The sequence below is a fragment of the Trichechus manatus genome, unplaced genomic scaffold (assembly GCF_000243295.1).
Source record: "Trichechus manatus latirostris isolate Lorelei unplaced genomic scaffold, TriManLat1.0 scaffold00032, whole genome shotgun sequence".
NCBI classification, from domain to species: Eukaryota; Metazoa; Chordata; class Mammalia; order Sirenia; family Trichechidae; genus Trichechus; species Trichechus manatus.
Genome location: NW_004443968.1, coordinates 12,565,734 through 12,576,557, shown reverse-complemented (window position 1 = coordinate 12,576,557; position 10,824 = coordinate 12,565,734). Strand labels below are relative to the sequence as shown.

The window sequence follows — 10,824 nt, the reverse complement described above, 5'->3', positions numbered from 1 at the left end:
GAGTTTAAAGATTGAGCAAAGGGGAGCTTGTGAGGGAACAGTCTAGAGGTGGCAGGTGTGTCAGCTGTCCAAGGCTCTCTCCTTACTGACATTTCAGCTCCTCTCCTGCCCCTGTTCTCTAACCTTCTCAGCTGTCTCCTGTACCAGCCTCCAGTCTGTTTTGGGCACTGTATTTTTCCCATGGTGACCTTCAAGGAATTTTTTTTTTAAAATAAAACTTATTAGACACTGAAGAGAAGCCTTACGTCCAAAAATATAAATATAAAAGCTAAGAAATCAAAGAGTTTACTGGACAAGAAGTTCTCATCTTGAGTAAACTGGGATTACTCACCAAAGCCTGCGGGCCTTGGAGGCCATAGCTATCAATTGACACCTCCTGCCACAATTCCTAACGTGCAGAGATTAATGAACCTGATTTACCATTTCTTGTTGAATTTTAGTGAAAAAAATTATCCTTGAACCCATCCTGGTTGGACCTGGGGAGGGAGGGTGTTAGTTTTTATGTTAAAAAATTTCCTAGACTGTAGAGAATATGCAGAACAAAATATTTAAATTTTTTAAAAAGAGGCACAGATTTAAAAAAATAAAAGGTTGAGAAATAGTGTTCCAGTTAGTTGGAACCCCGAGTTCTCAAAAACAAGGTGGTAAGAAGGAAGTAGGAGGATAGTCTAAGACGAACATACCATCAGACGGGCCACCCCTCACGCACCAACTTGTAGCATTGTGTAAAATGGAACATTTGTGCTTTCTTGGCTGTTACCTCGTTTACCCTCAAGTGTTTAAAGACTGGCATTTTGGACATTTCATCCAGTCTAACTGTTCTAGGGGGATAGAAGAGAAGCTCTTTTGTTTTTAAGAAGGGGGAACGTTTTAATGTGGGGAACAGCAAATCCATGGATTCCAGAACCCGTTAGTAGCGGAAGGTAGTTCTGAGGGCCTCTATAATCAACCCTCCCCCTCTGCGGTTTTAACAGTTCTTCTGGTTTCCTGTTTCATTCTGAGGCGGGCCAATAACGCCCAGCCTATGAGATGATGGACACCCTTTCAGTTCAATTAGCATCAGGCCTGTCCAGGCTTGGTGGACTAGCTTGCTCCTGTCAGGCCAGAGTCTTCTCTCAGACTTTCCGACCTCTCCTGTACGCCCCAAGTTCCTAGGCTGTTAATGGCTAACCAAAGAAAAAGTACCTGAAAAGAGGACACACATATAAAATAATCCACGTTCAGAAAGGGGTGCTTCTCTCTGCCTCATCCACCTGCATTCCCTCCCCGTGACTTCACACTCATTTAAGAATCCCTGTCTTGGGAAAAGCGGCTTCCCTCGCTCTGCCCACTCCCGGGTGGGTTTCCCGTCCCAAGGCTCCAGCCTCAGCCGAGGGTCCCCCGTGCTAGCCGCGAGGGCTCGGGTCGGCGCACTCCTCCCGGGCCCGCCTGATGCTCCCCGGTTCCACTTTCACTTTCGGTCTCCCGGCGGGCAAGGCAGGCAAAGGTGTCGCGAGGCTGAGCCGGCTCCGGTTCCAGACCCCCAGGTACAGCGCGCCCCTTCCCAGTCCGTCCCCCCGGGGGAAGGGGCTGCGAGGCTGGAGGCGCGCGCGGCTTTCGTATTATCCCTGCGCCCGCTATGGAGGGCCGAGGACCTGGGGCGGAAAAGGCGAGGGGGCTGCGACGTGGTACGAGGCATGCGGTGGGGCGCCCTGGGCCCGAGTCCGCGGACAGGGCGGCGGAGTCGGCGGCCGGCCACCCGTCCACTCGTCCTTGGGAGAAGGCAGGGGACGCACGGCGGACGCGCCTGCTCTGTACGCTCCCCGGGCCCCGCCACTTCTTTGCAGGCGGGCGCCTCCTCTGCGCTCCGGCTCGTGGCGGGATTCACGCCAGCGGCGGGTTCACCCCGACTCCGGAGTGGGGCCAAATGGAGGGGGACGCAGCGGACGACGGGGTTAGACCTTTGTTCACCAGGGTGGGCACCTACCTGATAGTTGCCGGAGAAATGAAGGAGGCTTTGGGTTAACTACTGGCTGGGGGGTGGGGGGGACGGTTAGGGCGGTGTTTTGGAATCCATGCCTGTGTGTGTCCAATGGGTCGATACCATCTGTGCTTCTGTATTTCTTGCCACCAATCAACTGTTTCTGCCCACTTCACATCTGGCTCTAGGCGGGTTTTATTCAGATTAAGCTAGCGTTTGAGCCGAGTTTTCTGCCTGGGTGCCTCAATCGCCAAGTGGGCCTCCAGGTTAATTTCATTAGAGGAAGGGGAAGAGCTGACACCTCCTTATCCTTTTCTTGGAGCTTCTTTGTGCAGGCCAGGTTCAGAAAGAAATGCTGTTTTCTATTAAATGCCCAGAGTATTTGCTTTCAACTCAGGATGTGGTCAACAATTGAAAAATAAAAATTTGTGCACATTTTCAGGTGGACATTAACCTGCATAGAAAAGTTTGAAACAAACAAACAACAACAGAAAACCAGTTGCCATAAAGTTGATTCTGACTCATGGTGACCCCATGTGTGTCAGTAAAATTGCTCCATAGGGTTTTCAATGGCTGATTTTTTAGAAGTAGATCGCCAGGCCTTATTTCGATGGTGCCTCTGGATGGACGAGAACCTCCAACCTTTTGGGTAGCAGCAGAGAGTGTGTTAACTGTTTGTATCACCCAGGGACTCCTCACTTTCCGTAGTGACCAAATAAAAGGGTGAAATAGCCTGTCCAGTTGCCCCTGACTTCCGGGGTGAGTCAAAATTCAGACTCACCAAAAGCATGTAAATAAGGCTTCTAAAATATATTTTTAACTATTCCTGATTGGAAAGTAACGTTAGGTAACAGAGCCTGCTGCACTTTTGTTGACAACATTGACTGTGGAAGATGTTTTTGTATGATCAGATACCAAAAGAAAAGACTTTTTAAATATTTAAAGGAATATAGTCAGGTACAGGAAAGTCCTTTTACAGCTTTATCTCTGCTCTAATCCTGTGTATTTGATTGCCTGCTGGATATTTCCCCTTGGATGTCTCATAGACATCTCAAATTAAACATATTAAAAAATGGGCTCTGAATTTCCCCTCCTCCTTTTAAGCCTGTTCCTCCTCTAGCCGTCTCCAGCTCTGTAAAGGGCAGCTCTGACTACCCAGACATTCATTTTAGAAACCTGGGAGCTCTCCCTGATACCGCCCTCTCCCTCACTCCTTATTTCCAGTCCACCCTAAATACAGATGTGAATCCATCATTTTCTCTCTCTGTTGACACCATGCCAGAACAAGCTACTTGCCTACCTTGTCTAGACTACTTCAGGAACTTCCTAACTGGTCTCCTGGCCTTCCCTCTTGCTCTCTTCCAGTCCTCCACATTCCACACAGTAACCAGGATGATGTCTTAAAACCCGAGCTGGATCACAAGTCTTCCTAGCTCAAAATCTTTCCAGTGGCTTCTCATTGCACTTAGGATGAGATCCAAAATCCTTAACATGCCTTCAAGGCTATTTGGTTACCAATGCTCACCTCTCCAGACTCACCTTGTCCCCGCTGTGTGCTGTGCTTTGGGCTCACTGGCCTTCATACCTCTGAGCCTCTGCAATGCTTGCTGCTCCTCTGTCTGGACCACTCTTCCTTGTCACGCCTTTCTTAGACTTAGCTATAATTTAGACTTATAGTTTAGACTTAACTAAAATTTCCTTAGAGAGCCCTGAATGTAAATCATTCTGCTCTGTTATTCTCTCTTAGTATGTGTGTATTTTTTTCCTTTATATCCCTTAACTCAGTTTGTAACTATATATATATATATATAGTAAACTTATTAAAAATCTATTTCCCCACCTTTCTTCCAACCGTGTAAGCTCTTTGAGATAAAGACTTTATGTTGTTTTGTAATGCTAGTGCCCAGTGAAATGCCCGGCACATAATAAAAACCAAAAAACCAAACTCATCGCCGTCGAGTCGATTCCGACTTATAGCGACCCTATAGGACAGAGTAGAACTGCTCCATAGGGTTTTCAAGGAGCGGCTAGTGGATTTGAACTGCCGACCTTTTTGATTAGCAGCCATAGCACTCTTAACCGCTGCACCACCAGGGCACATAATAGGCTCTCAATAAATATTTGAGGAATGATTGATTGAAAATATTTTAACTCATTTAATCCTCACAACAACCCTATGAGAAAGGTATTATTATTATATCTCACTTTACATGTAAAGACAATGAAGCTGGCGTTAAATAGCTTGCTCAAGGTCACACAGTAGGTGACAACAAGGACTCAAAGCCAGTTTTCTGAATGTATGTATATGGTCCCTGGGTGGTGCAAATCATTAAGGTGCTTGGCAGCTAACCAAAAGGTTGGTAGTTCGAGACTACCCAGAGGCACTTCAGAAGAAAGGGCTGGCAATCTACTGAAAAATCAGTCATTGAAAACCCTATGGTGCAGAGTTCTACTCTGATACAATGGGGTAACCATGAGTTGAAATAAACATGATGGCAACTAGTTATTGGTTTTAACTATGCATATATATGTGTGTGTGTGTGTGTGTGTATACATACACATACATACGTACATACATACACACACACATGCACACACACACACACACACACACACCTGTCCCTGGGGAGTGCAAATGGTTTGCCCCGAACTGTTAACTAGAAGGTTGGTGGTTCAAACCCACTCAGCGGTGCTGTAGAAGAAAGGCTTGATGATCTGTTTCCATAAAGATTACAGCCAAGACAATCCTATGGAGCTGTTCTGTTCTGAAACACATGGGGTCTCCATGAGTTGGAATTGATGCAATGATTATATATATATGTATGTTTTCTTTATATATATGTATCTTTTTATATATACACACAAACACACACACATATATATATACACGCATACAAACACATATCTATTTATATCTCTATTTTTTGAACCACACAGAGACTACCTTGGGTTCTTAAATAAAACAATGTACATTGTGAGACTTCATAATGTGCAAAGGAAAAATGAGTAGAGTGTCACATACGAAATTAGAAAGTAAAAACACAAAGGCTGAAGAAGAGAATTTGTGGAAATGGAAGAAGCAAAGAGACCTGGATTCCATTCCAACTAGCTGTGAACTTAGCTAAGTTACATGAGTTTTTTTGCTTCAGTCTCTTCACCTCAAAGTGGAAATAATAGGTTACTGGAGAGAGATAATGTGTGTAAAGTACCTGACACAATGCTTAAAACTTAATAGGAGCTTAATTTATATTCCTTCTTTTCCTTTCTTGGCTTCTGTCCCTCTGTGTGTGGAGTTTTACTTCAAAAAGAATTGCACTCTTTTTGGGAAGGGGCTGCTTATATTGAATAGACTACTGTTTTTGAGAGCCTTCATTTGAGCTGCATCCGTATTAGAGAATTGTTAATAAAAACTGACTCTCTAAGACCAGCCAGAACCATGAAATGCTGTGTTTCAAAAATGGAACACTTAATATTAGAAGTGAAGCCAGCCAAATAGAGCTGATTTTTCAGGGGAAGAGCCAAACACTAGAACATGATTGTAGAATCCTTGGCTATAGCCTGTTGCTTGGGCTTCACAAGAGAACAGTCATTGGTGAAATCCTTAATTCACTTCACGAGTTTATATCAAGCCCGTAATATGTACATGATGTATTTCTAGGTGCTATGGGAAATACAGAGATAAATATACTATTCTTGTTTTCAAGGAGCTTATAATGTTACAAGAAGGATGTTACAGGTGCATCAGTAATAATTTTATAAGTCAGCATGTGGTAAAATGCCATGAGAGGAACTAAGGAAGTGCTGTGAGTTTCAAAGGAAGAAGTCACTTGTACCTAGAATGTACAGGGATGGGTTCTCTGGGATGTCTCACTTAAGTTGGGCCTTGAAAGATGGGTGAAAGCTGTTGAGGTGGAGGGAAACCTTGAGCAGAGACTTGGAGGGAGGAAAGTACTGGGCATATTCTGCAAACAACCAAAACTCATAGTTGGATTCTAGGACACCTGTAGGGTTTTATGGGAGATAAGGCTGGAGCCGAGCCTTGGTTTCCCACATTGCCAGACACAGAGGGCCTTGGTTGCCTGGCCAAGAAGTCTGAGGTGGACGAAATCTTTTGAAGAGCTGTTTTAGGGAAATTGCTTAGTCTGGTGGCTTAAGGGAGGGGACTTCATTTCAATCCTTTAATTTCAAACATTCAGTGAGTGTTTACCATGTACCAGTCCAATAAGGCACAGTCCCTGCCTTGGGCTGATTAAAAACTTAGTAAAGAGAAACAGACATGTAAACAAACAAGTTCAATATGGTATTACAAGTTCTAAGATAGAATTCTGCCAAGAATTCAGTAGAGAACAAAACTTAGTGGAGCACAAAATTACTGTTACTATTTGTAAACTTCTTCCTACTACTTAAATCAATAATAACAATAATAACAAGGTAGGTAATTTTTCCTTTCAGTAAAGACCTAGTGCTTATGGAAGTTTACCTCATTTATCTATTAACTGTGGGTGAATAAATTCTGATATTTATGCTGTCAGTATTACATGTTCCATTTTGGTTTCCTGGCACTGCGTTGTCCTTGAGTTACAGCCATGTTCTCTTTGGCCCTGTCTGGACTCAACTTTACAAAGTGTTTAATGCGAGCTCTCACCACAAACCCCTCAACAGCCCACAGGTCTTGCTGTCAGCTCAGAACCAGTTGGAATTTTTAGATCTTCTCCCGGGCTGTTGGATAAAACTCGGGACTTTCAGAGTCCTCGCATGCCTGAACCTGCCATCTCCACTGCCCTCTCTGCTATCTTGGACACAGAGCGCACCCAATAATCTGCTGCCATCAGAAATTACAGATGGAAGCAGGACACAGGTTCCATTTACTCTGTGGCCCCTAACTTCAGGGGAAAACCATTATCCTGCCCTAGGATTCTGCCTTAGGAGGTAGGGCAGGAGCTCCTTACCACACTGATGTTTAAGCTTCATTCTCCTCCAGATTGCTCTACTCCTCTGTATCTGGAGACGTTCTTGAGTTGGCTCCTAGACAAAACAAAACAAAACCTGTTCTCCCTGCTCCAGTCTCCTTTCTGCCTCATCTGCATTGTGCCTTTTGAATTGGTATTGTGGTGTCTCAGCAGTTGACTTTCTCTATACTGGATTACTCTCCTTTCTGTTTAGCTTCCAGATCCACCTGGTGGGGGGAGATAGGTAGCTTTAACTGTGTGTTTGGAAGAGGGTAGGATGGAGAGTGAGGGGTTGGGAAGAGCACATCAGTTATTGCCTTGAACTAGTACCCCACCACATAATGTTCAAAGGATAAGAGCAGGGTTGAACCAAAACCAAACCCATTGCCATTGTGGATTCCAGCTCATGGAGACAAAGATTATGTAGGAGGTTCTCAATGCTGACTCCTTAATAAAATATCTGGGATGTTTTTTAAAAAAATCTGATGCCCTGACCTTATCACCAGCTTAACTGTTCTCAGTAGGGATCCAGGCATTAATAGTTTTGAAAAGCTTTCTAAACCATTGCTGTCGGGTTGATTCTGCCTCATAGCGACCCTGTAGGACAGAGTAGAACTGCCCCATAGGGTTTCCAAGGAGTGGCTGGTGGGTTTGAACTGCAGACCTTTTGGTTAGCAGCCAAACGCTTAACCACTGTGCCAGCAGGGCTCTAAAAAAAAGCTTTCTAGGTGATGTTAATATGTAACCAGAGTTGAGAACCACTAACATCTCACAGAAGGAGAATCTAAGGGATCATATCAGTTTGAGGGTTTCACATTGTAGCCTTGCTACTTTTCTTACCTGGTCAGAGCTTGAGGGAATTAGAGCCGATTACCTGAGCTCACCTGGGTTTGATTCCCAACCAATACACCTCATGCGTAGCCACCACCTCTCTGTCATTGGTGGCGTACATATTACTATGATGCTAAACAGGTTTCAGCGGAATTTCTAGACTAAAATAGACTAGGAAGAAAGGCCTGACAATCTACTTCCAAAAGTCAGCCAGTGAAAACCCTACGGATCACAATGGTCTGATCTGTAATCAATCGGGGATGACGTAAGACTGGGCAGCCTTTCATTCTGTTGTGCATGGGGTCGCTGTGAGTCAGGAGCCTACTCAACGGCAGCTAACATTAACAACAAAAACAAATGATTGTTGTCAGCCGTAAAGGTTTTTCTTCTATGAATCTGTAACACAGGGAAGGCAATTTTGCTTTCAGGAAAAGACCTAGTATTTATGGAAATACATACCTATATTAATTCTGGGTGGATAAATTTTGAAATTAAGCTGTTTAAATAGCATTTTAATAACTTAATTTTTTTTTTCTTTTAAACGTTTGTTCCACTAGGTATTTTGAGCAAGAAGAAGATGGTGTCTCTGTCCTTCCAATGGCCACTTGCAACTATGTCATTTCTGCTTTTCTCACTGGTGACTCTCTTGATTGTGTCAGCTCCTTCATGGTGCCAGAGTAGTGACACTACAGCTCCAGAAGCTAGTAATGGGGCACCATTTCCTTGGAATAAAGTGCGACTTCCTGAGCATGTCATCCCAGTTCATTACGATCTCATGATCCATGCAAATCTCACCACTCTGACTTTCTCGGGAACCACCAAGGTAGAAATCACAGCCAGCCAGCCCACCAGTACCATCATCCTGCATAGTCACCATCTGCAGATATCTAAGGTGACCCTCAAGAAAGGGGCTGGAGAGGGGCAGTCTGAAGATCCACTGAGGGTCCTGGAATACACGCCTCACGAGCAAATCGCACTTCTGGCTCCCGAGCCCCTCCTTGTTGGGGTCCCATACACAGTTGTCATTGACTATGCTGGCAACCTTTCTGAGAGTTTCCATGGCTTTTATAAAAGCACCTACAGAACCAAGAAAGGGGAAGTGAGGTAATGCTTTTCTTTTTTTTTTTTTTTTAAGCTTCAAGTGCTGCCCACACTGAAGTCACTTTTTCAGGTGGACCATCCTTTAAGACCCTCTTTATCACTGAACCCTTTCTTTGCTTTTGCATCTTCTTTATAGAGTTAAAAATGGCCGATATTTTTCCCCTTCATTTCCTATTCTCATTTCTTAATCTTCTTTTAACCAATTTTCCTTCCAGTTCTATCTGAATAAATACCTGTTTGTTTATTTAGTTATATTTCTGAGATATAATAAATGGTTTTAATTCTCTTGGCCTATTAGAACATTTTTTTTTTTTCTCTCAGTGAAAACTTTTTTAAGGATCCCCACCTACCTTGTTTTGGTTCTGTTCTTAAGGAGGTAACTCTCTTTGGGAGATTTTACTGTAAATTTTAAAATCAAAGTTTATTTGTAGATTATACAAACTTATTTTTCTGATTCCACAGTATTTTTTAGAGGTAGAAAAGTCAGATGCTACCAAAAAGAATGAAAAAAAATAAAATAAAATAAAATTTATCCCAACCATAACCCCAGAAATAATCACTACTTCTGTTTTACAGGAAAATCCTTCCAGACTTCTCTCTGGATATACATACACATTATTTTATGTAAATGGAATTATATTTTCTGATTTACAGGGAAGTTTTTATATAATATACAGGGGAGATGTTTTATGTTGATGGCTATCAATTGCATCCATATTTTAATGATTTACATTTGTGCATTGATTTATTTAACTAATCTCTCATAGATAGAAATTAGGTTGTTTCCAACTGTCAGTATCAGCCACAACCCTTTGATGAACATCTTTGTAATTGTACCTTTGCATAATTTATTAAATCATTTTTTTAGAATAAATGCTTAGAAGTAAAATTGCAAAGTCACAGTGTCTACACATTTGCCACATCTCCTCATCCCGAACCAATCCTTGGCAACTAAAAAGAGCTAAAAGCCCAACAAATGATTTATCCCCTTGATTTACATTACTTTAACTATTAAGGAACTTGTGCAGCTTTTGTTTTCTGTACTGGCTATTTGTGGAGCCCAGGTGGTGCAGTGGTTAAGCGTCGCAGTGTGCTATGGCTGCTAACCAAAAGGTCGGTGGTTCGAATCCACCAGCTGCTCCTTGGAAACCCTATAGGGCAGTTCTACTCTGTCCTGTAGGGTTGCTATGAATCAGAATCGACTCGACGGCAACAGGTTTGATTTTTTTTTTTTTGGTTTATTGGCTATTTGTTGATTCTTCTTTTGTAAATTGCCTGCTTATGATCTTTCCCTGTATTCCACCTGTGTTTTTTTTTTTACTAATTTTTAAGAGCTCATTATCTATTAAGGCTACTAACCCCTTTGTCAAATATGCTTTTTTCACCTTCTTAGTTGTCTTTTTTACTTGGTTTATAATAGCGTTTGCCATATAAAAGATTATTTTTTTTTAGTAGTGAAATCCATCAATCTTATGGTAACTTTAGGAATTAAAAAAAAAAGAAAAGCTGTTTTAGAGTCAGTCCCTGGTGCTTCACGCTGGATTTTTATTTCACTGGTCACAATTTTAGGGTACTTGCATCAACGCAGTTTGAACCTACTGCAGCTCGAATGGCCTTTCCCTGCTTTGATGAGCCTGCCTTGAAAGCGAGTTTCTCAATCAAGATCAGAAGGGAACCAAGACACCTCGCCATCTCCAATATGCCTTTGGTAAGCCTCAAGTCCTGTATTTCCATTCATATGAAATATCTACTGATTTGCTGTGACTTTCATTACCCTAGTGACAGTTCACATTGGGGCCACCTGTTTTGATTGATTTACTTCCTGACAGGTAGTTGCTAACCTTTCTTTTTCCAACCTATACTTTTGTTTTAATCCACTATTTATTTTAAGTCAAAGAAAGAAACTCCCCCTCCCTCACAAAAAAAAAAAAAAAAAAAAAAAAAAAAGGGCAGGATTCAGAGGGAAACAGATCAGATTCAGGA

General features: G+C 42.6%; 1 protein-coding gene across 1 annotated transcript in view; it reads left to right on the top strand.

Annotated features, from left to right (window-relative positions):
• Positions 1 to 1,424: 1,424 nt before the first annotated feature.
• The window catches only part of ERAP1 (endoplasmic reticulum aminopeptidase 1), a 33,959-nt gene continuing 24,559 nt past the window's right edge, over positions 1,425 to 10,824 (top strand). Inside the window, exons 1-3 of the mRNA XM_023730129.1 lie at positions 1,425 to 1,526; positions 8,298 to 8,844; positions 10,411 to 10,549. Coding sequence (XP_023585897.1) covers positions 8,318 to 8,844; positions 10,411 to 10,549 — 666 coding nt within the window. The 5' untranslated portion in view covers positions 1,425 to 1,526; positions 8,298 to 8,317. The remainder of the gene's footprint in view (positions 1,527 to 8,297; positions 8,845 to 10,410; positions 10,550 to 10,824) is intronic.